Here is a 26,112-nt window from a genome sequence, read left to right as displayed (position 1 = left end):
CTCCCTGGGTGCCACAGCAAAAATGGCTGCCCACTGCTCCGGGTGTGTGTCCACAGTTTGCAGTGTGGGTGTGTGTGTTAGCAGTTGGGTGTGTGTATTCACTACTCACTACTCACTAATGTGTGGGCACTAACTGGATGGGTTAAATGCAGAAGACAAATTCCGAGTATGGGTTACCATACTTGGCCTTGATATATCCCTTTGCAAACTCATGCAAACTCAGAGTGGGGGTTTAAACTTTGATGTATTCTTCTGTCTTAGTGTTGGTTTATAAATGATAGCACTATGTTATGCTATATTATGATTTTTAAATTGTTTTAATATATCGTGCAGCCTTAGAAAACGGTCTAATAATGCCGTTTCGAGTATCGATACATCTGCCCTTTTCGAGGAAGACAAGAACATGCAGCAATCTCAGACAACTTAATGCAGATATTTTAATCCATTCTGCAAATTTGTTCAAAGAACCAAATTAGCCACAGTTCAGTTATCACGATTAGATGATCTGGCATCTGTCAAATCATCTCAGATGTATGAAGCGAGGTATGAAGAACAGACCACAGGGCATAGTTCTCCATTAATTATGATCATTTGCACCCAGCCACAGACATGAGGTGGGGGCGGATGCAGGAATGGCGTGTCGCATGTACTTAATGCGTTCACCTTAAAATGCATTTTTTGTTTATATTTCTGTTTATGTTAATATAGAATGAAAGATGGCCCTGCGCAAAATGAGCAGGTACTCTGCGGATAGGGAGCAGTGGTACTACAATACCTTGTGAATGTGCATGTTATTTTTGGCTCATATTCAGTCAGCTTTTTATCCAGTAATTTGCTTTCTTTTACAATCACTGATATCTAATAAAGTATATTTCGGTTAACACTGTTGCTGTTGCTCTGGTCCAGTCTTTGGCCAGAGCACTGAATTTGGCTGTTCCACCCAACTGAAAATTCATTATAGAGAAAATGGTGTTTCATAATGCTTCTGTGCTGATAAGTGCACCCTGGGTACCATGTCACTTTTACCATCTGCAAAATGTTTGCTTGTGGGTTTGGCCAACCTGCCTCACAGTCTGGATGCCCTCAGCCTTCCATTAGTTTTCTAACACTATAAAATATAATTGTTAGGTTGAGTACAAATGAATGGTTTCCTTTGTATTATTTACATAATTTGAATTTCAAACCTTAAATCTTTTTTCTAGAATTTGATGGTTAGATATACATGTGTTGACTACAGAAGATAAATCTAGGAATTTAACACACTAAATTCCAATCTAAAAGTTTTCTAATCTGACCTTTTCCTTCAGCTCTTAAACGCTCATTTGAAGTGGAGGATGTGGACTCCTCCTCGCACTCTTCATCACCTCACACACGCCGAGCACCATCCAATGTTCAGCGTTCAGCCATGTCTCCGACCAGTGGACGGTATTACGAACTGGGCTCCAATGGTACCAAGCCCTCTGACACCTCGAGGCCCAAGGCACGAACCCCTGAACCTGTGTCACGTAGGACAGAGCTAGGCTTTGACATCTCATCCAACAACAATGGCAAAGCTATTGAAGGCTCTCCCAGGTATAAACTAATACATGTATAGTTGCAATTTTCATGTTACTGTCAGTTACTAGATTTTTTTGGGGGGAAGACCAAAATTGTCTTGTGTGGTATTGTCTAGCAATTCCAGTTGTGTGGTCTTGCTGGGAGCACTTTTGGAAACAATGAGAGCTGAATGAGCAAGCTCTGTGGTTCACAGATGGAATAAAATAAAACAAGGCTTTAGACACTTAGCAGACTGTTCTCAATAATGCTAAAATGTCAGAACATGGAAGAGTAAAAATGCAAACGTGTTCTCTGGATTTACAGCACCAAAGACAAAGAAAACCTGTTCTTTGATCTGTTCTTTGGATTCAAATATGCATTATACAGCAGTCAGTTTCTTTTTGTGTGTTTTAAGTGAGCCATTGAATCATTCACTCAATCAATTTGTGAATGATTTGTGAATAATTTGTGAATGATTCAATAAATCAATCAAACCTTCATTCATGAACAAAATAACACTATTGTGTGTTGCTCTGAGACATGTAACTGTTTTGATCCTGCTTTGGATTTGTACAGAACTTCATTTGTCAGTGAAGCAAAAACATAAAACGTAACTGCAAATATTGTCTAAAATGTAACTTGAATATTTTATATGAATATAAGTAATAAACACTTTGTGGCAAATTTGTACAATCTCCTTTGTACATTTTTGTACAATTTGCTCATGCTCTCCTGAAGGCTTGGTTTAGGAATGGACCTTCATGGTTTTACCTACAAATCATACATTTTTGTATGAAGTCATATGACATTACCAACTCGTATAACACTTCTGAACTCACATTGAACAGTTTTAGAAACCAGAAATTACTATTTGAGTGACTTAGATTTTAAACACCAGTTTTTCAGTTTGTTTCTGCTTAGCCAATGAAAATAGTGCTGGACAAGTTAACTGTAAAAAAGTGATACAAATATTCCTAGTGCTGTTATATAAAATATGACCACACCTGTCCAATCAGATCAAAAGACCAGAACTAACAGTTGTATAATGCAGATTATGTAAGGCTTAACTAAAAGATAAAATGTTATTGTGTCCTAGTCCTGGCACGGCTCGGTTTGGGCTGAAGAGACCAGATGTCTTGGGCCACAGTAAGACCCCTGAGATGCAGAAGCACTCAGTCACCTTCAGCAAGACACTGGAGACCATTGCCCCCATCACACGTGCAGCATCTACCATTGTTCCTCATGCCAGTGCTAAACTCCCAGAGACCACCTTCAGAAAGAGTGAGCCACCAAGCCCTGGGGATGGATCAGCAAGAAAGCATGAAATCGGTGTCACCAAAACAACAGACACCAGAGGTCATGACAATCTCCACCATCCACTGGTTACAACAAGGTGTCCATCGCCAAATCATGTCGGACGGAAATCCCCTAGTTCTGACGGGCATAGTAAGTACAGTCCAATTATATTAATGTTTTGGTCACAGTTTACAGTATATCGTCTTTAACTACAATCTACTTACTTCAAAAAAAAAAGAAAAAAGTTTGGTGCAGTGTTCTTATTGTGCTCTTGTTGTATTGCAAAAAATGGGACATGGGTAAGTTTAGAGATTGGTTTCATGGTATGATTAGGTTTAAGGCTGGGTTAAGAGGTAAGTAGATGTAATTACAGAAATTAATTACTGATGTAATTATATGCAGGCATTTTTAAAAGTATAAGTACAATGTAAATACATGTATGGAATGAAGTTTTAAGATAACCACACAGCTGGACAGTTGTCTTCTCATATGATTTTTTTTAGAAGCAAATTCAATGTTTTTGAACCAGCAGTGGTGCACATACATTATTTCATTAGTGTTCTTTTCTTTGGTGGTCTATCCCGAGATGCCCTGGTCTATGGTTGGATCCTATTATCTTTAACCTCATCTCTTGCTTTAAAGGGTGTTCAAACACTGTGTGATACATAAGTGCCTGTCATTATTGTTATTGAGGGGAGTTCTTCCAGTCTTCTGCTTCGTGTGATTTCGAATTTCTGTGCTTCATCCCCCTTAGCCTGAGCTTCAAGCCTTTCTGTTCTGTGTTTGATCTCAACTGGATACTGAACTTACACTGACTCTGACATCCTGAATGGGCCGTTGAGATTTGGCCCTTTACTGTCCATGAGAAATTAGCAAGATGCAAATGAGCCATGAGTGGAAGAAAGCTGCAAGGCAGCCGCAGGCTTCTTACTCTGTCTGGACTGGAGCCTTTCAGTCCAGCTGTGCTTCAGACAGCCTTCATACTGAGACATAAACATACTGTGGTAACTCAGGATCACAAAGGACCTGAGGTAGAGGAGAACTGTGCTGAATGAGAGGGGAAGTGGTAATATTTAAGTCAGTGCAGCTGTGGAGTATCTGAAAACTTTAATGGCATTTGTAGCCTAAACTATAAAAAACATCCAGAGGCTGTTTATGGCCAGACTTCATTTAAAGTTCAAAATTGTTATAATGAAGGCTGTTGTTTATTTAAGGAGCATTAAATGTGATGGATATGCTGTCAGTTTTATTTATATTTGGTATAATGAAGGAGGAGTGCTTTCTTTTTTATTCCAAATTTATGAGCACTTTTATGAAAGGTGGAACTATGGCTAAAGGTGGAACCTTATGGCTTAGTAGAGGTTACAACAGGTGTACAACCTACAATCAACTTACCATGTCTGACTATGATGTAATTTGCAGTCTGAAATTTTCTCTGCCTTTGTGGTTGTGAGATAGTTATGATGTTCTAGCAGCTTATGTCACATTTAGGTCATTTCTATAGTAAATAATGTTAACGAAACTATATATACATACATAAACTACATATATTCAGTATTCTTCCACAGTTTATGCCATTCTGCTTTTATTGATCTGATATAAATGTAGAATATTTTCATAATGCAAAGCCTTACGCACCTACCAATATGTCTCAAAAACCTTTTTTTTAATTTTTATTTTGAAACATGTTACGTAGTAGACCTTACAGGGTTAGTTCACCCCATGAAAATTCTGTCATTAATTACTCACCCCCATGTCGTTCAAAACCCGTAAGTCTTTCGTTCACAAACTGTAAGAACAAACCTCTTCTGGAAGCTCAAACGTTTGAGCTTCCAGAAGAGGTTTGTTCTTGTGCGTCATTCAGGTTAGGTTGAGCTTCTGCTTATGTTTGCAGATCAATGTTTATATGCGAGTAAAAGCCTAAATTAAATATGTTCATCATAAAAAGCGATCGAGTCTCGCACTAAAGTTGGACTTAACCTCTTGATTTATATGGATTAGTTTTTTCGATCTCTTTATAAACTTTTGAAGCATCAAAGTTTCAGTTGCGAAGATAGTCAATGGAAGGAAATCTGCATTCTGTCATCAAAAAGATCTTCATTTGTGTTCTGAAGATGAATGAAAGTCTTACGGGTTTGGAACGACATGAGGGTGAGTAATTAATGACATAACTCTTTAATCAGGGTAGGCACCATATTTAATTTTTTTCTGTGTACAAAAACGTGCCTGTGAGGGATATACCATATTAAAGGCATGCACTGTATAAAGATTCTAGATCATGTTATTTTCAAAACTCACAACGTTCAACTTTTTGCTTACTGAAAGTCTTTTGGAAAGATGTTTTGTCAGCTGAACAATCAGTGTTATTAAATTACAGTACAATCCACTGAACACACTGTACTTCCCTCACAGCCTCGTTTTCATTCCTGTCAAAAATTAAATATGGCACCACCCTGACTAAGGTCTTTTGTATCACCCCTCCGATTACAAAACATTTTTTTGAGAGTTCCAAAGCTTCCAATCTATGCATATGGATTATGCAAGCCAGCAGTTTCTACAGACACTGTAAGAGCAGTCATCCATTTGAATAAATTAAAGGGTGGAATATTTGTCAGTACTGCCTATAAAAAATGTATTCTGGTCTGTCTAGGAATTGCCTAATGGTTAATATTTGAAATGATAACACAAAAGTTGCTGATTCAAATTTTCAAATGTGCATAGTAAACTGTGTATAGTAAACTGTAAAGCACATTGAAAAGAGAATATCTGCTAAACGACAAGTTCAAAGCTAGCAATTTAACCCTGCCATTCAGAAGTCGAATTGTGCATGTGGAAGATAAATGATGGACATGAGAAAGGGTAAAGGGTATAGTTAAAACAGCTTCTTATACATTTTGGTTTGATTAAAGTCATCCAAACTCCAACTTCTCACCCCTTAATATAGCACATGCACAACAACACACACCACTGCATACACTTTAAACAAGTCACACATGTACATCACAACCAGGTACACAACCAAACACTGATAAAACACACACAAGAAATGGCACACATCACACATGTGGAAGCTCTCTGAGCCAGAGGAGTTCCTGTAAATGCTAAAAAATAGAGGAAAGAACAGCTGCAGCCAAGAATGATCTAATGCCTAAACAGACGCACTGTGTGTGCGCGCGCGCGCGTGTGTGTGTGTGTGTGTGTGTGTGTGTGAGTGTGTTTTTGTATAGGCTATATGGTTTATGAGGACATATGTATAATGACATAAGTATTATAACGTAAACATGGTTTACTAGGACACTTCCTGTGCCCTTGTATACCAAATGGCTTGAAAACATACTAAACAATATTTTTTTAATTAAAAAAATGCAGAATTTTTTTTTTTTTTTGTGATGGTAGGTTTAGGGGTAGGGTTAGTGTAGGGGGATAGAATATACAGTTTGTACAGTATAAAAACCATTACGCCTATGGAGAGTCCCCATAAAACCACATATTCATTTATGCATGTGTGTTTTTGTACCATGTGTATATATTTTGTCTGCTAAATGTGTATTATTAAAAATTAGACTGACTTCTAATCACCTAAAACCAGTTTTACTTTCTATAATAACCAGAGAAAGCTTTTAGTGTTCCAGTTTATCTAAATTGGAGATGCTTGGCTTGTGTAGAACCCCGAAGCACACCATTTGTAAATCTACCATCTTTATGCTTTATAGGTTGATTTGTTTCTTTTCTATCCCACTACTCCCTATTTCTCTGTGTGTTATGCTGTTTAGCATCTGTTAGTTCTGGTACTGTCACATGTCCTATTAAAATTATTATTAACTTATACTGGTGCTGACTTGCCCTCAGGCACTGCACTATGGCACAAATCCCTCTTGATACATGCAAAGCACACAAACATAGCATACATTTCCTAAATTCAATCAAAGCAGTTAAGCAAACATGACACTGTATGAGTTCTTGGAACTAGCAGAAATATTTAGCTTCTAAAAATTTTAATAAATCTTAAACCTAAGCAAATGTGGTTCAAGTTAAGTTTGGCTTTGTATGAACATTAAATATATTAATAGATTTTTATAAAATCTAGTCAACTCAGCTTGTTTTGGAGTTTGTATCTAGGATAAAAGAATACAACAATACATAATAAAGGAATGTTGCAGGTTTAATAAAACTTAAAGGCATAGTTCACCCATGTATGAGAAATGATAAATTATGGAGAAAAAAAAAAGAAAGAAAGAAAGAAAGAAAGAAAGAATCATAGCTTATTAAGAATATAATTTTTTTTCATTCTGCACTAGCCCACCCTCAGACACCATCTATGAATGTGAAGATAGCATCACTGGCACAGAAATGTTACTAATTTAGTGCTCATGGGTTCTCTTGTTGTGATCTGCCCTCTGTGGGACATAATTCATATAATTATCATTGTTGTTTTTAAACTTCTTATCTCTGTTATTCTACACCATTTAATTGTTACCATGTAAAACATGATTGAATGGTTCATGTGAAACAATTATCTTGCATTAGGTTCACTTTATTTAATTTCATTTTCTAATTGGGGCTTGTGTGTTCACTTATCCACAAAGGAGTTACTTTTATGTAAAATGACAGTACTATCTAACAGCTATATATTTTGTAGTTGGCCCTATACAACTATACAGCTGTATAGTATACTTCTATATGGTATAAACAGTACAGTAAAGCTGGGAAGGCAACATCTAACTATAGTTTTGAGTGCGACAGATTAGGTTCCTTCCTGTTCATTCAGTTTTTTGGGAGCAGGAACTGACCTCACACCAGCTTGTCTCACGTCCTTCCTTCCAATTGTTTCCCCTAGATCTGACATTTAAGAGCCTGTGAACATGTAGTATATTTTGTAGTATATTTTGATTTGCTTTATTTTGATTTTCTATAAAACCTCAGATCAGATCAGCTTCAATCCAGAAATGCTCAAACAAATTTTTTTTATGTAGCTACTGTTTAACAGGCAACTGACTATCCCCTGTTTTATTCTTTAAATTTAGTCGTAACTTGGTTTTCTAACTTATTCCTGACCTTGGTTCATCCCAGTCTCTGGGTCCCTCCTCCTACAGATCATGTGACTCATCCTTATTGCAGAAGTTTACTTTAAAATCTTTTCTCTTGGGTCTGTAACACTGAAGAAGAGCTGTGTTTTCTGCCTCAGTGAGGTCATACCCAGACCACCCGTCCAAACATGTTATCCATGCACGAGAGAGGGGCTGTCAAAATGGTGATAAATAGATTTTATCAACTAAGCGCCTCCTGCTGGTGCCCTAGACCTTCTGCAGAGTGTTTTGTCTGGCTCTATGCCTCATACTGTGTGTGTGTGTGTGTGTGTGTGTGTGTGTGTCAGATATTCCCTTTATTATGCAGACAATTTGTCCCCACAAGGATAGTAATACTAGCAATTTTTGACCTTGTGACATTTTTTGGTCAGCTTGAGGAAAACAGCTTATAAATCGCTAAATTATGTTTAAATTAATTAATTTTGAAAATACAAAAATGCAGAAAGTTTTCTTTGAGGGTTGTGTTTAGGGGTATGGTTAGGATAAGGGGATAGAATATACAGTACAGTTTGTGCAGTATAAAAATCGTGTCTATGGAAAGATATCATAAAACATGGAAACCCAACAACCTCCCTCTCTTCTCACCAGCTAAATCTGAGATAGAGAGTGGGTGTCTGAGATTTGTGAGTAGAAATAAGATGCAAGGATTTTTTTTTTTTCTTTTTTTTTCATCTTCTGTTTCTGTTGTACTCAGTTTTGTGAAGGAGCTGTGGATTAACAGTAATGTGAAAGATGTTTTGTTTGCTAAATTCACTTTTAACATAAGATAGATGTATGCATGCAACAAATTATATATATATATATATATATATATATATATATATATATATATTATTATTATTATTATTATAAATATATACTTAATCTGTATAAAAAGGTCTTGATTATGAAGGATACAACATATCCCCTTTTAATCATGAATTTCAGGAGGACATTACAGGATACCAAAGACCCCAAAATTATTTTCTTTACAGATAATGTTGTTATGGACATCTTACTGAATTAAGGGCAGTTCACACAAAGAATTATAACTATAATGATAACTATATCTATGAAGTTTATTAATTGTTCTAATTCTGTGAGAATAGAGAAATCCACACCACAGCTATAATGATAAAGACACAAAGGAACGATATCACTCAAATTACTTTCAGAATGATTATTTCCAGCTAATAAATTATAAAAATATTGACAATATTCCAATCAGATTCCACATAACTTTGAAGAGCTTGAGCATGGAACGTAGTTAGGCCTTAGAGAGTCGTCATGTTGAGGCTTCCATTCTTAGAGCTTGGCTAGGCATTGGTACTGAGTGTCAGGTTCTCTGTGAAATCCTTGGTTCTCCTGTGTTGGGAACGTTGCTTGGCCTCCTCTTGCTATAGAGAGTCATTTTGTTAGAGGCTTCCGCTCCCCTGAGCTCCGCAGGGATAGCAATATCAAGTATCTAGGCTCTCTGTGAGCCTCCTTGGTAAGCTGTCCTGGGTGTTGGATGTAGCTAGGCCTCATCTCACTTTAGAGAATCATCATGCTGAAGCCTCCGTCCTCAGAACTAGACCAGGCAGTAGTACTGAGTCGTTAGGCTCCCTCTGAGCCTTTTTGGTTTCTGCCTGTACAATGGAGCAGTGTTAGGCCTCCTCTCGCTAGAGAGAGTTATCTTATTGAGGCCTCCACTCCCCAGAGCTCTGCTAGGATAGCAATTTTTGAGTTGTAGGCTCCCTGTGAGCCTCCTTAAAAGATATCCTGAGCATGGGGCATTGTTAGGTCTCCTCTCGCTTTAGAGAGTCATTATGCTGAGACATCCGCTCCTAGAGCTCGGCCAGCCTCTATGCTAAGTTGTTAGGTTCTCTGTGAGCCTCCTTGGCTACTACAAGTGTTGTAAGATGTCCTCTCACTAGAGAGAGTTGTCTTATTGAGGCATCCGCTCCCCAAAGCTCTGCTAGAATAGCAATTTTTGAGTTGTAGGCTCCCTGTGAGCCGCCTTACAAGATATCCTGAGTGTGGGGCATTGTTAGGTCTTCTCTTGTTTTAGAGAGTTGTCATGCTGAGGCCTCTGCTCCTAGAGCTCGGCTTGGTTGTTTGCCAAGTGGTTAATCTCATTGTGAGCCTCTTTGGCTGCTGCAAGTGTTGCTAGGCCTCCTCTCACTAGAGGGTGTTTCTATTGACGCCTCTGCTCCCCAGAGCTCCGCTGGGATAGCAATTTGTGAGTTGAAGCCTCTCTGTGAGCCACCTTACAAGATATCCTGAGTGTGGGTCATTGTTAGGTCTCCTCTCGTTTAGAGAGTTGTCATGCTGAGGCCTCCGCTCCCAGAGCTCTGCTAGGTGGTAAGGTAGTATGCTAGGTTGTTAGGCTCTCTGGGAGCCTCCTTGGCTACTGACCTCAGTGTGGAGTGTTGCTAGGCCTCCTCTCATTATGAGACTCATTGTTTTGAGGCCTCCACACTGCGGAGCATCGCGGGCCAGTTAGACTGAGTTTATATCTCTTTCTGAGCTTTCTTGGTATTGCCCTTGGGTTAGAGTGTTGCTTAGAGTGTTGAGTTCTGAGTGTAAGGCTCCCTGTGAGCCTCTTTAGACACTTGCCTGAATATGAACTTTGTTAGGCTTCCTCTCTTTAAAGTCATCCTGTTGAGACCTCTGTTCTTGAGAAGCTCCAGTCTATGATCATGTTGCTGGTGTGCACCGTAGGGATGAAGACTACTTTGAGTCCTTTAACTTAGCTCAGCTGATGGGCACTCATTCCTCCAGCATGGCAGTGTGGGTATTCCATTCCCCATAGTGACCCCTAGGGGACAGAGTGTAGAGTTCCCTTTCGAAAGAGAACGTCTCAGGTTACGCACGTAACTATGGTTCCCTGAGAACAGGGAACGAGACGCTGCGTCCCTTTGCCATGCTTTCAGTATTCCTGCAGACGTCTCCTTTCAGACAAGAAGTGGATGATGTTTTGCTGCCCTTCTATACTCTTGGTCGCACCAGTGGTGACGTCATAGACTGCTGCCTGCCAATGTCAAGTTCATTGTCGTGTTTAGATTCATGCTTCAGACACCTGTCATGCCGGAGGCATTCCCCATAGTGACCCCTAGGGGACGTAGCGTCTCATTCCCTATTCTCAGGGAACCATGGTTATATGCATAACCTGAGACATTATTCTTATCTACAGCTTTTTTGAATAATATGTATTCGGACATACTACTCTGTTGGCGTACTGTTTTTCGCATACCATATAGTAGGAAAGTATTCAATTTTGCACTCAGCGATACTGTACACAGCCTCAAAGAAAGTGAAGAAATCTGTAACAAACACACCCACTTGCACTCTGGAGTATCCAGTTCAGAAACAAAAAGTTGAGTTCTGGTGGCTTTTGTTGTTTTTGATAAAGTTGTGTGTAATGCTGACAGAGGACCCCTCTGTCTCTGAGAAGAGTTGAGCTGAGATGCGTCACTGGAAATATGACAGTCCTCTCTTGATAAAATTTCCGGAAACATGTGTTTACTTTATATGGTGGGAGGGAGGTCAGAGGTCACACAAGTTTCCCACCACAGTGCAAACCATTCAAATGACTGTTCAAATGACTTTACCCTGGGGCCACTCTGACTTTATTCTCAGTCTACCCCTTTTGTCTTATCATAGATATTCTATGTGCTTGATCGCCATCTGATTTCTCTCTCCCTCTTTATCTCTGATTTTTTTGTTCTTTTTTGTCACAATATAATTCTTTAAACACTTTAGTCTTTTAACTTTATAAGAGGTTGTTCAATGTAGTCTTAAATTATGCCTGAGCAGTAGAACTGCGTTCATATCATAGAAGACCAACACTAATGTGGTGAGTGACATGTAGCAAGACATAATATCTCATGAAATCAAAAACCCTTCCCTCGAAATCTGATCACAAGTGCCTTCATTGGAGATGCACGTTACTACCAGGTGTAAATAGTGTTCTGTCCCACCTAACCATTTAAAATTGACCTTAAAACCAGGTGTAAAAATGGATTTTGGATTTATTGATTACATATATATTATACTTACAAGCAAGCATTCTATGATATTCATCAACGCATCATGAAGTGGAGAATTGGCATATGTACTAATGTGCATATGTACAGTACCAGTAATTATACTATTCTTTAAGTTGGAATGATAGACAGTAACATGACGATAAGGTGGAATGAATCTTGCTCTCTCTGAGCAGAGCCATCCATCCTCACAATACAAAAATTATTATAACAAGTAGGGGTGTTCAATAAAACTAGTATCTGTATCTATATCTGTAACAATAACAAAATTATTTATTTTGGATAAAACTAAATTTAGTCAGTTTATTTTAACAGTCATTTTAAATTTAAGTCTGATCTACTCATAGTTTCAATTTAGCAAGTAGGCTATGCCTATAATTATTGTTTTACAACATTTATGTAAATATCTTCTAATTAAAACAATAATACTAAATGTTAGATAAAAGGAAAAGTTCTTTAATGAAGTACATAGGTGTCATTTGCATGTGGGAAATGTCCCCACCTCTTTTTGAAAACCACTGAAAATAAAATAGCTGCCGGAACCCATGTTCAACAAACAGAAAAGACATCTCCAATCCCTCATTTAAATTCACTCTTGTGTTGTAATTTTAATTGTTTATCTAAAATATTGTGCACCTGGCTCACCTGTTATCCAGCAAGCACAAATGAGTAATAGCATCTAACATTTATTTTTACTTTTTATCATTCGTTACAATTTGTTTATTCATTTTGAAGTCATTAACATGACTTTTTGATTAAGGTATTCGACTTTGGGCTCATCCCTGATAACATGGATCATCACATAGGGATATTATTTGAACCACAACCTCACCGCTTCCCCTGCAGTGGCCTGACTGCATTGTATTTTTGCGGTGGACTCTGATGAAAAGCATTGATGTCTGTCTTTAAAGGAGAGAAAGAGAAATGATTTAGTCTGTGGGGGGTGCAAAACAACCTTTGACCTACCTTATGTTCCCTGTGTGTTCTGCATATTATGACCTCATGACTCACAGCTGTCAGCCTCAGGTTACAGAACAGCAGGGTCCATCCAGCTCTAGGGGGTTTCATTCTGTAGTGATTCCAAAGATGCGATGAACAACACTATTCATGAGAGATGTGATGTGGACCTGTGGCGTGAGTAACTGTAAACATGTTAGAAGCAGTGCAGCAGTGCAGCAAATGACCACACAACTGGAATAAATTAACAACAAACTTGATTACAATACACTATCTGTCTTTTACTATACCTCAGAGAAATAGGCTTTAAATAAATGAACAAATTTTCCCAAGGTTGTTTTTCCCTTTTTAATGAGTTAGTTCACCCAAAAATGAAATTTCTGTCATTAAGTACTCACCCTTATGTCATTCCAAACCCGTAAGCCCTTTGTTCATCTTCAAAACAAAAATTAAGATATTTTTGATGAAATCCAAGAGGTTTTTTTTTATCCCCCATAGAAAGCAACATAATTACCATCATTCATGGAACATAAAAGTAGTAAAGACGTTAAAATAGCCACCGTGACTACAGTGGTTTTAACCTTTATGTTATGAAGCGACGAGAATAGTTTTTGTGCACAAAAGCAAAACAAAAACAATGACTTTATTCAACAAATTTGTCTCTCCCCTGTCATTCATCAAAAAAAACCTCTTGGATTTCATCAAAAATATCTTAATTTGTGTTCCGAAGATGAACGAAGGTTTTACAGGTTTGGAATGACATGAGGGTGAGTACTTAATGACAGACATTTCATTTTTGGGTGAACTAACCCGTTAACTCTTTTGTTCCTGACAGGGCCTTCAAAGGTGCCATTTTGTAAGAAGCCACAAAGGAAGTAGATGGAGGCTGTGTTCTAAAGCTTACGATCATTTCACACATGATCCGTTAGCAGTTTGTATGCTGTATATGTGATGCAGAAGCAGTTTAATTGCTTATACATAAGATGTATTTGCAGTGCACAACTGCTTCGTGGCTTCTGTATGCCACAAATACAGAAGTATTTACAGTAGTAAGTAAAATTATCTGCCAGTGTGGTAATAAATAATAATCTTAATGCAAATGGAAATTTTAATAAATATAATCATTTACACTTATTGCATCCTGTTAATGTTTTTTTTTTTTTTTGCCTGTGGGATTCCATGAAAATGGATATTAGTTCAAAAACTTACCGCTTGCCACTTTTCACTTTCACTTTATTTTAACAGTGATAATAATTTCTTGTATTGACTTGGAAGTATCCGGACGTCTTTTTGTTGGGTGCTGTTGCCAAGGTGAATCAATATCGGTGCTCCATTGATCATGGCTTTTCATAGTCATGGTGCACACACTTAACTCAGAGTCAACCTACTCAGAGTTGTTTGAACTAACTCAATTTAGCTGTTCTGAAACCGAAATCTCAGAATTTCCCATCTCAGGGTAAGCCAACTCAGAGCCATTCTACTTCCTTCTTCTTCTTTTGTTTAATGGCGACTTACATAACCTACTTAATGTACATCGCCACATTAAGTTGTGCAATCATTTTTTCAATCATTTTTTCAATATTTTCAGTATTTTTTCACTTTATAATAGTGATTTTTAATATATATATATATATATATATATATATATATATATAATAAAAAATACTTACCATTTTATTTTTTTAGCTCAACTCAATGCACAGGATAGTGGTATGTCAACATGGGATAGGTACATCTATATGCTGCCTTCAAAAAATGATCAGATGAAGGATGTGTAGATAGGATGTGACATGATTATAGAATTCGGAAATGCCTTCCCACCACTGTATGCTGCCTGTGAGGCAGTATTTTTCAGCTTTCAGACACAGCCATTGTGTGAGGATCTGCTGAGTAAAATTAAAGCACAAGCTTTGCATGTTTGGACACAGAGTAAATTAGTTCAGAAAACCAATAAAACCAAATTTAAATGCTTCTAGTAGTCAATGTCTGACCGTAGATTATGGCTTCAATGAACCATTGAGACTCTTTAAGATGTTTAAAGGTGACAGCTTTACTATCACCACATATCATCCTCAAACTAAATGTCCTTCAGTTATTTAGGACAGAAAAACACCAGGGGACAGGAAGGTATTAAACCCAAACCTCTTCCAGATAAGACAGAGCTGCAGTCTTAAATCTCTAAAGGCCTTAAGAATGAGTCATCCTCACTGCCTCAGTACTAAGAAAGCTGTGAAATCAATTCCATATGCTGTAATTTTAAAGCATGCCTTTCACTATCATATCTAATCTTGCACAGCACAAGCTTCCTTCTCTACACTCTCTATCTCTCTGTCTTTTTGTCTCTCTCTGACTGTTTTTTATTCATTTTGCTCTTGGGCAGTGATACACCTTAGTTTGCTTTCTGATAACTTCCTGTGAGGAAAACAACATAAACATTCATTCTAGAATAACAAACAATTCCAGTATAGAATCTCAGGAAGAGGCTGACTATGTGTGAAGAGCAACAACTGGCCAGTAATATTTGGATGTTTATGGTGGTTATCATGAACAGGAAGTTATGTTGTCAAACCTCTAAGGACCAATCTCGCATGTATATGCGTAATTAAGATAAGCAGAAAAAACCCACAGGAAGTCTCTCTCCCACTCTCTCTCTCTGTCTTTCTCTGGTCAAGAGTTCCTGAGTAACATAATGTAGCTGTTCTCAGATGTATTTAGGATTACAGACTAATGCATCTCTGACAGACTACTTCCTGTACCCTAAAATCATTGTCTAGCCTCTCTCATTATTATCAGTGTCTTAAGAATTGTTTTGACGGTGTTGCCATCTCAAAAGGCTGAAATAAACGTTGAACATGTGACTGTCGTATCATTACAATCAGTGTAGAATGCATTTGTAGGATGTGGTTACTATCAGACACAGGAAACTGTATTAGTTTGTCTCATTGTTTCAAATGAAGCTTCAGAATAAGTAATGATAATAATTTTTAGTTTAAAAACCCATATTTTGAGAACTAATTTTATTATTGGAGGAACATACCAGTAGTTTGAGCCAAAATATAAATATGTTAATATAAATTTGTTTTAATATAGTATGACATTGTATTCAATTCATTCATTCATTTATTCATTCATTAAAAAAGGTAGCCTATTTTTCAGAATTCTAAATAAAACTGATCCACTTACAATTATATGCTACTAATAATAAAAATCAGTGTTTATTATTTTAGTGAGAATAATTTAAGGAATTCATGGCACATTGCTTTTGATTGTGTTCACTGGCTATAATTTAATGGATACATGGAGAGACACACAAATGTTTGTTTTTATATCATGGTGGGGACTTTTTATTTTTTGTGACTTCCATAGTTTTTATACTGAGCTATTGGATCTTCTAATAACTCTACCTTATACCTAACCCTAAAAAAATGTATCAGACATTATTTTATTAAGCCGTTATGCTTCCCTCACACTGTACAGTAAATAAAAGTTTTACTATATTCTTGGAGACATTTGGTCCCCAAAATGTAGACAAAATCTGAGCCACACACACACCATGACAGATTTTACTATAGCCTGTATGAATGGGTGATGAGTGCTGCTTGGCTGCTCTGTGGTCACATGACTCTAGAGTGGGCGTGGCTGTGAGTCCAGCTGGTGTTGCAGGCTGACTCAGGCACAGAGAAAGAAGGACAGAAAGAGAGATAAAGAAAGACAGCAAGAGCTACTAAACGAAGGGTGAGTCACTATCTGCTCTCCATGATTTCTTTTATTAAAACGGACTTTCTCTGCGTGAGTTTTACATCTCTTTCCATAGTCTCATTCAGAGAGGCTGTAATGCTTTTACAGAGCTACAGAGTGGGTGCGCGTGCGCGTGTGTGTGTTGCTGTTTGCACAAGTTTCCCAGGTGTCCTCACTGTGTTCTTGCCAGTGAGGAAAGGAAGCAAGTGAGAGAGAAAGTGAAGAGGAGATTTTGGCTAGTTTGTGGGGTTTTGTACTGAGTTTTAAGACCTCTCTTTCACTTGTTTGTCTGTGCATTAAAACAGATAAGCTTAGTGAACCCCTCCTTTACTTTTCTTCCACCCCCTCCCTTTCCCTTTCTCTCCTCCTCCTGGCCCTCTCCTTTCTTTGTGTGGGGTGTGTGTCATCACCAGTGTTGGGGGTAATGCATTACAAGTAACATGAGTTACGCAATCAGATTACTTTTTTCAAGTAACTAGTAAAGTAATGCATTACTTTTAAATTTACAATTTTTTCAAACAAGTTACATTTGTTTTCCCATTGATTGACTGACACCTCTCCTGTCCCCATGTTGAGAGAAATCAGGTGCAGAGTTATTGTGTGTGCTGTATAAATTTGATGGGTATTATAGTTCTAGACTAAATGTGAGCATGCATTTACTCCATCTTGCATAAAAACAGATTCAGTATTCCTCAAAATGAATAAAACAGTAAAATGCAAACTCAGAATATTACACAAACCTGCAATAATTAAATGTTAAATATCACAAATATACTTTATGTATTTAATCTCACTTTATTAACCAGTGTATTTGCTGTTGGCCTTCAATTATCTAATTCAACCATAACAATAAGCAAAAATTACTTTAGATAAACATCACATTTGTGTTTCTTTTTTCTTTTTCTTTATTTTTATCACTGAAGTAAGAGTGTTTAACTTTCGCATCCTATTTTTCTGCAATCCAGAAGGGCAGCACAGCTGGAAGGTTTGTTTGAGCTGCACCTTTTACTGTACAGCAGTGAATTTGCATTTCCTTCAGCCTGAGGCTTATTCATATTCTTTATATTTGCCAAAAGTAGAAATTTTGTTTGTTGTTGTTATTATTATTATTATTAAAAAAATCAAGCAAGCAAGCACAGCCCAGTTAAAAAAAAGTAACACAAAAGTAACGTAACACGTTACTTTCTAGAAAAATGATGTAACGCAAATTACGCAATTTTACTTATTTAGGGAGTGAAGCAACATTAGCTGAGTTTCCATCCATATGTAAAGCGAATCTTTTCAAAATTCGGAAAAAAAAATTGAATTAGGTGCATTTCCATCAAGTTGTTCAAGCGGATGAAGGTGGTATTGGCAACCTAGTAACCAACAGTAAATAAAACACCATCAGCGGAAAAAGCCATTAAACCCCATGTGGGGTTTAATGTTCGCTATGTCAGTATGTATTTAGCAAATGCATTTCCATCTCCCATTATTCGCATTAACTCTTTTTTGCACAAGAACCTCATGTGGGCTTTTTTTCCACCAAAATTTGGCGTTTCCATCACTCATTTCTGATTCGATACTTCAAAATGTGTATAAACACAGGGTGATGGAAACATAGCTATAGTAATGCATTACTTTTAAAAGCAGCTTTCCCCAACACTGTTCATCACTGCTTTCAGATTTAACCATCAGGCATTCTGATAATCAGTTTTAATTAGTTTACATTGGGCCCAGCATCCCACATGTTCAAACTTGTGTGTCATAGCTGTAGACATTTGCTCTATTGATTATAAATATCCAATCACCAATTATTTTTAATGGCTTTTTATGTTAATTCTGTTATTTTTGTGTTGCATGACAATATAGTTCCTGCTATTTAATTGTTATGATTAACAAGTAAGTAAATGGACCTTTTTGTAATCAACACAGATCTGTTCTGTTCCTCTGTTTAACTTCTCATTCCATTTGTCAGTAAGTGTCAGATTACTTCCAGTCATTTTCTTACAGTAACAGCAGTTAGCAATTTATCTAGCACACCGATCTTTCAGTTAAGTTTGAGCTCGGTTATAAACCAATTACAAATACCTCTGTCATCTTCAGTACATCAACAAGGTAATATGATACTTGTTCAGCCGAGTTCCTTTTTCAGATAAAACACCACTTCCTCATATATCGACCCAATTTTTTCACAGCAAATCCTTCCACATCTGTAGAACAGCTGCCATTCAACTTTTTTTTTGCTATATTATATTATTCCCCTACAGCTGTTTTCTTTCTTTTTCGAAGCTCTAACCCATTTTTTAACATCATGTACATGCATCCAAATTGAATACATTCTCCAAATGTTTAAAAATAATTATTTTCCATTTGGGGGTTAACTTTATTAAGCACTGTAATTACTTTATAAGGTGCATTACATGGGTTAAATCTCAGTGTAAGAATAATTGGTTCTGTTTGAAATTATGTGAAAATTAAGGACAGTTTGTTGTTGAACACTAGTGTTGATTATTACATCTGTGATATAGAGTGCATGCGGAAAATGAGAAAGCTTGTCACCACCATACTATATCACAATCTTATGTCTAAGACTGACCATCCGTTTTATTAATGTTTAACATCTTAAAATGTGTAAGGCCTCAACATTTATGTTCATTTTCCTATTTTGTTCTTCACAATAGTGGTAGACTGATATATATTGGTCAGGCTGATTCAATATTTGCCTATTTTTTTAGGTCCGCCAACCAGAGTCTGTTAACTGTTCCAAAGTCTAGATTAAAATCTAGGGGTGATCGAGCTTTTGCCATAGCCGCACCTAAACTTTATACCGATCCATATTAGAACTGCACCAACATTGCATATCTTCAAATCAAAGTTAAAAACGTATTTTTTCACTAAGGCCTATGACTTGTGATGTTGTTTGTTGTCTGATGTTTGCTTGGTTTGTATACATGTTTTTATAAGTCTTTTACATCATTGTACAGCACATTGGTCAACTGTAGTTGTTTTTAATTGTGCTTTATAAATAAATTGAGACTTGAGACTTATTTTTGGATTATCAGCTTTTGGATGATGTAAATTCCAAGGTCTACTAACAATGTATATAACATTGTAACATATACAATATACAATATATACAGTGTACATAGTGTATATAATTAATATATATATATATATATATATATATATATATATATATATATATATATATATATAGTCATAGTTATAGTTATATAGTTATATAGTGTAAAACAACTGAAGTGTTCATTTCAGCAATTGTGCAGGAATATTGCAGTCATGATATTATATTGGCGTTTTTTACCACCTTGATCTCTAGAATTGGCATCAGCCATTAAAAAACACAATGGGTTAGATTTATAGCATCTTGTTAGTGGCGTTAAATTCTAAAGGCTTTGATGTAATTACAAATATTTGATGTGACAAAGTCTGCCTCTCTCTGTGGTTTCAATTTAATATGCATGGTTTCATTTAAAAGTAAGACATTCATCCTCTATTAAGCTTCAGATTAAACATTTACATTAAAGTGCCATAAAGATGCATTGATTGCCTGATCTGAATAAAAATACATTTATCTGTGCTCATCACAAATGGTTTTACAGTGGCTCTTTTGGTTCTCTGCAGTTTTGTTTGCCTACAGCACTCAGACAGTCTACTTTTCTCCTTTCTAGTTGGTTCACTGTAGAAAATTGTATTTTAACACCCTTCGTCACCATCTGCTTGTGGCATGTAATGGCAAAGGTTGAATTCTCAAGGGACAAGCAGGATGAAAGATGAGTCCTCCAGTAGCATTCTTCATGCTGAGCACCAAAGTTCAGTCTACAGATCAACATTGTGTAGTTTACAGTTGTATCTGGCTTTTAAAAGGAGTTGTGAGGTTAAATAGCTGTACACAGCTCAAAACAGTTGGAAAAGAGAACGTCCTGAATACACGCCACTTGGTTTGGTCTGTGGAGTATCTTATCCGGGGTCTGACATGGTTGTGCATTGGCAGCTTTGATAGTGTTTGATGCATGCTGTCAAAAGAGTCTCGGTTTACATCATGAGACACAAATGAAAGTCAACACACATATACATTGGATTACAGTACACTTCTGGGTTTTTCAGGTGCCCTGGAAAGAAACATCCCATTTCCAAAAAAATATTAGATACTTAGGCTTCTTTAGATTTCCACAAGGATTGGTGGAACATTACACACAATTTGAATCAAAAGCAGCCAAATATTAGCAAATATTAGCAATAAATACCTCACCCTCACCCATTTCCACCTATTATGCCAGTCAACAAAGAGGGGAAAAAATAAATAAATTAAAGGTTAACTTTTTTGTTCAACAAATAACATTATTATATTCTTTACTATATAGAATGCTCACCCAAGCCCACCATATAATACCTAAAAAAATGCAGATTTCCCAGTAATTTCATGCTTAATTTTCTTTCTATTTAAGACACTGTTGAGTTGTCTTCTGTGCTATCACCATCCCATATTGTATTTTCTGAATTTGGAATTTTCCATATTGGAATACTAAATAGATTAACTATGGTGAAGTACAGTAACTAACTGTGTATTACATTGACCTAATTGACAATTGAGTGTATAGAACATAACTTGAAGGGCTTCAGTCCAAATATCCTCAGAGCTCTCCAGTTTATGAGAAACACACCCAGATTTTTACATAAATTTTGATAGTTCACTATGTTACATTCCTTGTGATTGTCTGTTCTAATGAGACTTGAGGTCAGTGTTTCACTCTTTTGTCTGATGCATCTGGTGAACACATGAAGCATGTGAGGATCATCCCTGTCTTCCAGCTGGTGCTTTTTACGTGAAAGTTTCTATAAATGCTCCAGGTAACATAAGGCTCCATATATCTGCTTCAGTCAAAGAGAGACATACAACTTTATTACCACTTCCTCCTTCAGGTTCACCCTGGATCTGTGGAATGGGCCTCTTGTGCTTTCCGACTGATTGTCTAGATCTGGCTATACATTCCGCATGGTTTCATACACTTATTGAGAGTGGACTGGGTGTCACAAATTGAGGATTTGCAATCAAAATTTATGAACTCGAAAAGATCATACTTCTGCCATGAGGATTTTTTCTCATCAGACCACATCTATGGGAGCTTGTGTTTAAAATATGCAATAGATAATTCAGCATTAGTTCTGCCTGACTTACCTTGCACTCATTATGGATGGTTATTTTTGCATTCACACAATATCACTGAACCATGATAAATTTGGTTACTCAGTTGAGAGTTACCTGAAATGTCTTGTAATGTGGTATCAAAATAAGTTGGTATATAGCTGGTATATATACGAGGTGGTATCAATTCCTTCCTCCTTTATTCTGTTGTTCTTATAAATTGACACCCTTTTCAGTAAGAAAAGCCTTAGCAGCATTTACATTCTTAGCTTAGCGTAACCAAAACACGTTTAAATACACATTTAGGGCAATTGTCAGATCTAAACTTCATTGGCTGTTGACACTAATTGTTAGTTGTACAAAGGTTTTTTATTCAACTGATTTTGAATCTCTGTTGCCAGACCAAAGTCCAGTCACAGGGGCCAATATACCACAGACCACTAAACATAGGCAAATTCCCAAATGTTCTGGGTCAGAATGAAGACAGAATTAAATAGTATGTTGCCAGTGAGGAATGAATTGTTAGATGGTCTTGTTTCAGTGTTTGCCTTGCTTTTCTGTGGCTATATGGTTTCTGCACAGGGTTGGATCAGCTTCATAAGGGGGACACACAATCTCTTGGGTTCTTAAAGTGAAAACAGGAAATAAACTATGTCAGATTTTCAATTCAGAGGGAGAGAGTTCTCTGTGGTTTTACGTATCTTGGAGAACTCATTGGAAACTAGAGACTTGTGGAATACTGTGCTATAGTTGGGGATTTTGTGGTTCTAAATGTTATAATTTTCATAGAGGACAAACCCGGTCATACTTATAGATGTACCTGATGGAATACATATTGTGGTCTTTGACCAAACTGCAAAATAGAAAATTAAAAGCATGTTCCAACTGTTAAGGCAAACTATTCAGAATTGACTATTTGAACAGCTTAATAAAATAAAAGGCAATGGTATCAATTCTAAAACAAGAAATCACATAAGAAACATAAATGTGACGTTTAGCTACAAAAGCAGAATGTGCATATAAATTTGCTTGCATTTGTGTGCAGGGACACACTTTAGCGGTAGACCCTATTTCCTGTTTGTTAGAACTCCGACACTTGCTAATATAGGCCACAAGTTTTGCATGAGAGACAGGATAACTGCCACTGAAGCTACATCTTTTCAGAACTGACTTGTATTGTTTTCTGTAAAGAGGCTTTGTGATTTAAAAGCTGTGAAGATTGAGATTAAAGGATTAGTTCACTTTCAAATGAAAATTACCCCAAGCTTTACTCACCCTCAAGCCATCATATGACTTTCTTCTTTCTGATGAACACAATCGGAGAAATATTAATAAATATCCTGACACATCCGAGCTTTATAATTGCAGTGAGTGGGATCAATGAGTATGAGCTGAAGAAAGTGTCTCCATCCATCAAAAACACGGCTCTGAGCGGTTAATAAAGGCCTTCTGAAGCAAAGTGATGTGTTTGTGTAAAAAAATATCCATATTTAACAAGTTATGAGGTAATATATAGCTTCCGCCAGACCGCCCTCCGTATTCTACTTACGAAAAAAGTGTAAAACTCTCACAGTTCTTGAATACGGAAGGCGGTCTGGCGGATGACAAATTTTTTACTTCATAACTTGTTAAATATGTATATTTTTTTTTACATAAATGCATCGCTTCGCTTCCCCCCCCACGGAGCTGTGTGGAATATGCTTATGATGGATGAATGTGGATGGAGACACTTTGTTCAGCTCATACTCGTTGATCCTCGCTCACTACCATTATAAAGCCCGGATGCGTCACGATACTTATTAATATTTCTCCGATTGTGTTCATCAGAAAGAAGAAAGTCATATACACCTAGGATGGCTTGAGGGTGAGTAAAGCTTGGGGTAATTTTTATTTGAAAGTGAATTAATCCTTTAAGTGACTGACAGACTGAGGTTTTGGTCTTGTGTATTAGAGTCCACAGAGTGTCTAGTGTGCACAGATCATGCCTAGAGCTCTTATGTTGAATGTGGCATAGAGGGTCTGATCCCCTTTGGAAATCTGTCAACACCATATCATTCTTGCCTTTAAATATGTTATGGTGTAGTTTTTTTTATTTGTTCTTTCTTTTTTGGCCCACAATGTGTGACCTATAAAAAACAAAGCTTATTTGCATTTTTTCTTTTTTATTTAAACCTACAAAAGGCTTATACAGATTTTCTGCATGTTAAGCTAAGAAAGGAGAAAGTGTTTTTTGTAACATCTACAAAATTATGTTTCTTTTAAGAGGCCTCTTTTAGTGCATTGTTTGATCTTTATGCGGGGTTACAATCCACACACAGTATTTTATGCTTACTGAGACGTCATTTGATGAGATTTGAGTCTTGGGTTAAAAACTTTAACTCTAGTTTTGGTTTGTTTTGTTTTTCTAGGTGATTTGTTTGAATTGGATTTAATTCTAAATCTTACCATCTTACCATAGTGTGTTTTTAGATGCTGAAAAGGCTCTTTCACAGATCTGCACAAATCAGGACTGATGAGGCAACATCTTAGCAGCATCATTTGTGTGAAATATAGTAATATTGATGTGTATTAAAATATGGTATTGTGTGTACAGTATGTTTCTAAAGTGCCTGGACAGTTAGAGAACCACTGCTCTAGATAATCCATTGTTTTTGACAGTGATATGGAATTTAGCACTTCACATTTTAAATGAGGCATAAAGCGTAATCAAAAGAGGAACTAATTGAGATTTATGGTATATTTAAATCATAGTTTGTGTGCCTGTGTCACTGCCCCCTTTCCTATTCATGCCTCATTTTGTTTCTTAGCAGATGGCAAACAATAGGTGCTGGCATCACCTACTTGGAAGGCAACGCAGTCATGTAACCAATGGCACAAGTTATGGTTGGTCTGTGTATTAAACCATAATTAACATGACAACATGTTGTGATCACTCTGACCCACCATGCCAGCAAAAATCCTGCCTTAGATACAGTAATGACTATTTGGCATTCTCTGAAAATGTAGTTTACATGGGAGATTCTCCCTCTTGTCTTCTCAAAACTACAGGCTAAACTTACAGGGATAACATTTCACTTTGGTATTAAAAAACTGTGGTTCACTCAAGGTTGAACTGTGGATTTCACATGTGATTGACTGTTGGGTTAACATATGAAAAATATAGGTCACAGTAAACCATGAGGCTTCCCTGAGATGAATGGAAAGTTCTAGGCCTCAATAGTGAAGCTCGTTGATGGGTTAGGTTTACCTAGACCTATCATTTTATTTTAATTGGCTTTAGGAGTTTTGCCAAAACTCCACACAAACTGAAAGACTGCATTAATCATACAGTGTTTGGAGCCAGAGGCTGAAATGAAGGTGAAGTCTGAGGTAGAAGGTGGAGCCTGAGGGGTGTAGTTTGCCTGATTCTGCTCTTTCCTCTATGTTTTGCCAATATGTTTTATGGCCTCTAAGTTGCACTAATTTGTGAAAAAGAGCACTGTCTGGTATTCAAACTTCACAGTTACCTTGGGAGCTGTTTAGCAAGTGTGTGTTAATGTGTGTATGGGTCTAAATTGGGACTTTTAAAAAGATAGAAGAAGCTTTTCCTGAACAGGTAGCCAGATATGAAATCACACTTTTACAGTGAGGGGTTTTATTGAACAATTATTTAGGATTGGTTATAAAAGGAAAAGTGAAAAATAAGATAAAGTATATAGTGTGAAAGAGCAGTCACTTTATGGTGACCACTGACCAGAAAATGTTTCTAATTTGAATAATAAGTAAGACAGATATTGAAATGTATGAGCACACAGCATGTTTAGTTTGCTAATTCTCTGTTTAAATGGCATAGGTTAAATTCTCTGGCCAAAACATGGCTGCTTGTAGTTCTGTTACTGTCTACTGTTTTAGGTTGTTTCAGCATGCCACGTTTTCTCAGAAAAGACTGTCATGTAGTGTGTGTAACTCACTGACAGGAAATCGTTTTCTAAATGCTTTGATACTGTATATCAGCCACAGAGGAACACATGCAAAAAAGTTTCATATTTGACTTATAGTTTTGACTTGACTCCTTACGCACATGAATCATTACCTTAAAACATGGGAGTGAAATAATAAACTATAAAAATATAAAACATAACAAGACTGTTTCTTAAAATGATATAAAATAAAACTAAGCAAAACAATTAACTGCTATTTGGCTACAGCTATTGTCATTCTCAGTTTTGTGTTTTATTGAACCCTACTCTTATACTTCATAATTAATGATATTTACAAATGTGTACATTACAGTATAAACTGTGTTGGTTAAGTCACAGATCAGGATTTCAGAGTTTCCACCTCAGGCATCTGATTAAGCAATAGT

At 36.8% G+C, this 26,112-nt stretch overlaps 1 protein-coding gene across 2 annotated transcripts in view; it reads left to right on the top strand.

The window, feature by feature from the left end:
• Positions 1–26,112, top strand: part of septin9b (septin 9b) — a 77,330-nt gene that overhangs the window by 26,261 nt on the left and 24,957 nt on the right. The window contains exons 2-3 of one of the 2 annotated variants that reach the window (XM_051897100.1): positions 1,308–1,572; positions 2,633–2,982. In XM_051897100.1, the coding sequence (XP_051753060.1) occupies positions 1,308–1,572; positions 2,633–2,982 (615 nt within the window). Of the gene's footprint in view, positions 1–1,307; positions 1,573–2,632; positions 2,983–16,484; positions 16,619–26,112 lie in introns of those variants that run through there. The other variant, XM_051897101.1, reaches the window with a different exon arrangement.

Source organism: Ctenopharyngodon idella, chromosome 6 (assembly GCF_019924925.1).
Source record: "Ctenopharyngodon idella isolate HZGC_01 chromosome 6, HZGC01, whole genome shotgun sequence".
NCBI classification, from domain to species: domain Eukaryota; kingdom Metazoa; phylum Chordata; class Actinopteri; order Cypriniformes; family Xenocyprididae; genus Ctenopharyngodon; species Ctenopharyngodon idella.
Note: the sequence above shows the minus strand (reverse complement) of the source record. Positions and strands in the feature narration are given on the sequence as shown.